At 37.4% G+C, this 4,199-nt stretch overlaps 1 protein-coding gene across 1 annotated transcript; it reads left to right on the forward strand.

The window, feature by feature from the left end:
- Positions 1-1,813: 1,813 nt before the first annotated feature.
- LOC149575335 (putative glucan endo-1,3-beta-glucosidase A6) lies at positions 1,814-3,828 on the forward strand. The gene is made up of 2 exons (XM_089815107.1): positions 1,814-1,924; positions 2,611-3,828. The coding sequence occupies exons 1-2, from the start codon at positions 1,870-1,872 to the stop codon at positions 3,588-3,590; spliced, it is 1,035 nt and encodes a 344-aa protein (XP_089671233.1). The 5' UTR covers positions 1,814-1,869; the 3' UTR covers positions 3,591-3,828.
- Positions 3,829-4,199: the final 371 nt, after the last annotated feature.

Consider the following 4,199-nt stretch of genomic DNA (forward strand, 5'->3'; position numbering starts at 1 on the left):
AGAAGTCCTTTTCACCAATGCTTACCATAAAATATGCCCTTTATACACTAATCAAATACTAAAAATGATAACTAGATATTAAAATAAACCCAAAATGAGAAAAACTAAAGTTATATAATTCTCACCATGTATAGAAAAACACTTAAATAGACTAGGACTATAATTAATTCTAGAATAAAGAAGTTGAATTAATAATAAACAGTCAAATTTAAACAAATACAAGAAATGACAATTTCAACTCTCAACTCTCAATTGACTCATTAATCTACCAATGCTCTAGAAATGTTGTGATGAATGCTTTTGTATCAACAAGTCCTTTGCCTAATGTTTTGGTTTACTTTCATGCTCATGGAACTAGTTTTTGTACCCACAAGTTCATACTATGTGCATGGCTTTAAACACTATAAATAAATTTGAGTTATCCTAATATTGATGTCAGAAACTTACTCCCCTTAATGTCTAGAACCTATGATATGAAATGATGGTTCCAGTAAACACTTTCTAAGAGCTTGTAAAGCTAGGTTTGTTCTTGTTTTGTTAAACCTTTGTTCACAATTGAAAAATTTAGTGAAAATGATTGAAGACAACAAGTGAGCATGCAATGATAAGCCTTGAACATTGTTGATATAAGTTAATGATGTAAACTTCTTCTTGTTATACTTTTTATGTGATGATGCATTATGAACAAGATTGGTCCTAAACAAATGTTCTAATAATTAAAGTCAATTCTAGAGTTTATTTTCAATAATGCTTGAACATGTAAGATAATGAATTTCATGTTGAACTTGACACAAAAAAGCTAGTTGGAGGGAGTAAGCTTAGAGCCTAAATATAAATTTGAGCTTGATCATTTTTGTACTAGAAAAATTGACTTGAAACAATTCCATACCTACATATTTAAACTAGGATAGAAAGCAGATAATTTCATAAAAACAATGAATCCATTAGGATTTTTATAAATGAAATCATACATGTTCCAACTTATATATCAATGCTTACCCTAAAATATGCTTATATACAAATTAGGCACTAAAAACAACTATATCAAAAAAACTAAAATAAAAGGGAAGATTCAAATTATACAAATTTCACCATATTGGTCTTGAGATCTAGTCTCTCCACTCATATTAATTTGATAGTTGGTTAGGTTGGGCCCAATCCTCCATCCTAGAGGATATAGGGTGATTCAATTTCTCAAAAAGCTAAGCTCTAATCACACACTCTAATCACTCCACTAACTTATTCCTTTCAATTGCAAAAATAGAAAACCTCCTATACGTTTATAAATTGAACATCATTATATATATATATATATATATATATATATATATATGATGATGATGATGCCAAAAACGTAGTGTGAGAGTATTGATTGTAATGAACTACAATTCTTATGATCTAGCTTTATGTTTTCCTAAATTTAATAGCCATTGAGAGATAATTTGTGAGATTTGATTATGTGTAAATTTTTAAAATTAACATTTATAATCACACTACATGATCTTTTTAATCAGAAATTAATTTGTTTTGATTGTAAACAAAATACAATTCAAAAATTTGATTGACCCACATTCTAATTTGCGTATCCGTTAACAAACGTCTATGTAATAATGTTAACGGCTATATTCTCTTTCTGCCCTTTCCAGCACGCAATGTCTCGCGTGAGACAAAACATCTTCTATGGATTTCACGACGACGTCATGATTATTCAACTCACGTGGGGCCCATGCACGCTCCATCGCCGCCCACTCCAATCCATGCAAAATAACGGCTACATAAAAGACGGCTGCTATAAAATTCATTTATCCTCCTCCATTAAAAAGACACAGCCCAAGCTCTGTCAGATTCCCAAGCCAAAAATCTGTCAAAATGGGAGGAGAAATGCAGTCAACAGTGTTGCTAGTACTTCTGTTGCTCAATCTCAGTAAGTATGGCATATAAATTTGTATGAAAGTCATGATTATAGTGCCATAGTTTTTGGATTTGATTATCTGTATCAATTTTTTTTATCATATTCAATTATCTATCGTCGAGATGTTAGAGTTGTATGAAGATCACAGTGTGTGTGTTTCTGGATTTAACTTCAATGTGTCAATTATATTTGCATCAATGTTTCCAATCATACTCAGTGATCCATCATCAGAATGCAAGAGAGCCATATGAAGATTAGAGTGTGCGTTTGTAGATTCAATAGTGTCAACTTTAACTTGCATCACCATACTCAAAGATCTAGCATGAAAATGTAAGAGACTTGTATGAAGACTAGTGGGTGTTCAACAGTGTCAATTTTATTTGCATCAATGTTTCCCATCATAGTCAATTATCCATCGTGAGGATGTAAGAGAGTTGTATGAAGATTAGTATGTGTGAAGTCAATTTCATTTGCATCGTCTCAATCGTACTTAATAGTCCTACGCATCTCTTGCGTTCTCATGATGGATCATTGCCTATGATCTGAAATGTCGATGCAAATAAAATCCACACAATTGAATTCAAAAGCACCAAGGACGTCCCATACAAATCTAAGATCTCTACTTTTTCTAATCATATTATGTCATCTTCTTTCTATCGTATGATCCAAAACGTTGATGCAAACACCTTGTTTTGCAGCAATGGTGGCGACGAAGCAGCTTCCAGAGCACATCGGAATAAACTACGGCCGCCTCGGCGACAACCTCCCGGCGCCGCAAGACGCCGTATCTCTGATTAGGTCCCTTGGATTCCAACAAGTAAAGATCTTCGACTCCGATCCGACGGTCCTTGCCGCTCTATCCAACACCGGCCTACGTGTCGTAATGGCAGCGACCAACGAAGAATTGGCGGCGCTGGCGGCGTCACCGGCGACGGCGGCCAAGTGGCTCTCAACACACGTGCAGCCATTCCATCCCTCCACTCGCATCCGCGTCATCACGGTGGGCAACGAGCTGCTCAGCCACCCAGAATGGCGGCGCTCGTGGCCGTTACTTTTCCCGGCGATGCGGAACCTCCAAACCGCCCTGAAAACCGCCGGACTCCACCGCGAAATCAAACTCTCCACCTGCATAGCCATGGACGCCCTCAACGCCTCCTTCCCTCCCTCCGCCGGAATATTCCGCCCGGACATTGCAGATTCCGTGATTCGGCCCATTCTGGAGCTGATTTCTTCGACGGAATCTTATCTCTTCGTCAACGCTTACCCTTACTTGGCCTGGTCGGAAAACAGCCATGAAATACCGCTGGATTACGCGCTTCTGGCGGCTGACGGCGCCGCCGTTTGTGACAGGGAGTTTTGCTATAACAATTTGTTGGATGCTCAGGTGGACGCTTTTGTGGCGGCTATGGCGGCGCTGGGTTTTCCGGCGGTTAAAGTCGCCGTCGGCGAGACCGGGTGGCCAACCGCCGGCGGGATTGGGGCGAGTGTTGGGCATGCGGCGGTTTATAATGGTAGAGTTGTGAGTAAATTGGGGGGGAGCCCCAGAAGACCGGGGGCTAAAATGCCCACTTTTATTTTTGCCCTCTTTAATGAAGATCAGAAGCCAGGGGCTGAGACTGAGAGGAATTGGGGGATTTTGTACCCAAATGCCTCTCTTGTCTATGAACTCTCTCATTGATGGCAACGTCTAAACACTAAACTCAAACACGTATCTTGTCAAGGGGGCACTTAGGTTTTCATCAAACTTCGCTCTTTTGTTTTAGGTTTTGGCTAGTGGCTTCATTGATTAGGTCTCTTTGGGTTTTAAATTTGATGGTTGTATTGGCCATTTTCGCCTTTGAAGCGATAAATTGTAAAATTATCATATAGTATTCATAAACAATTTTTTAAAATAAAATAGTAAATATATTATTTAACTTCTTTTATTTATATTTGATGGCTAGTGGCTTCATTGATTAGGTCTCTTTGGGTTTTATCTTTGATGGTTGTATTGACTGTATAAATTGTATATGTATTTAATTACATGGATTAACAAGGACACTTAAATATATCATAGGCTCTCAATTATAGGATCTTTTCTTACACCCATTATCAAGATTTTTTTTTTGGAGTTATATGCCAGACAATTGTTATAGAGTTATTTTACCCAAATGCTTCTCTTTTGTGTCAGCTAGTTTGGTAGGGCTCTTTTCTTCTATCTATGCCTTGAATTTGATGGTTGTATTTATTGTTTCTCAGTGATAAATTGTAAATATATTGGATAGTATAGATTAACAATGCCACTTAA

This window comes from Cupressus sempervirens, chromosome 2 (assembly GCF_028749045.1).
Source record: "Cupressus sempervirens isolate cs-2001-9-10 chromosome 2, ASM2874904v1, whole genome shotgun sequence".
Taxonomy (NCBI): domain Eukaryota; kingdom Viridiplantae; phylum Streptophyta; class Pinopsida; order Cupressales; family Cupressaceae; genus Cupressus; species Cupressus sempervirens.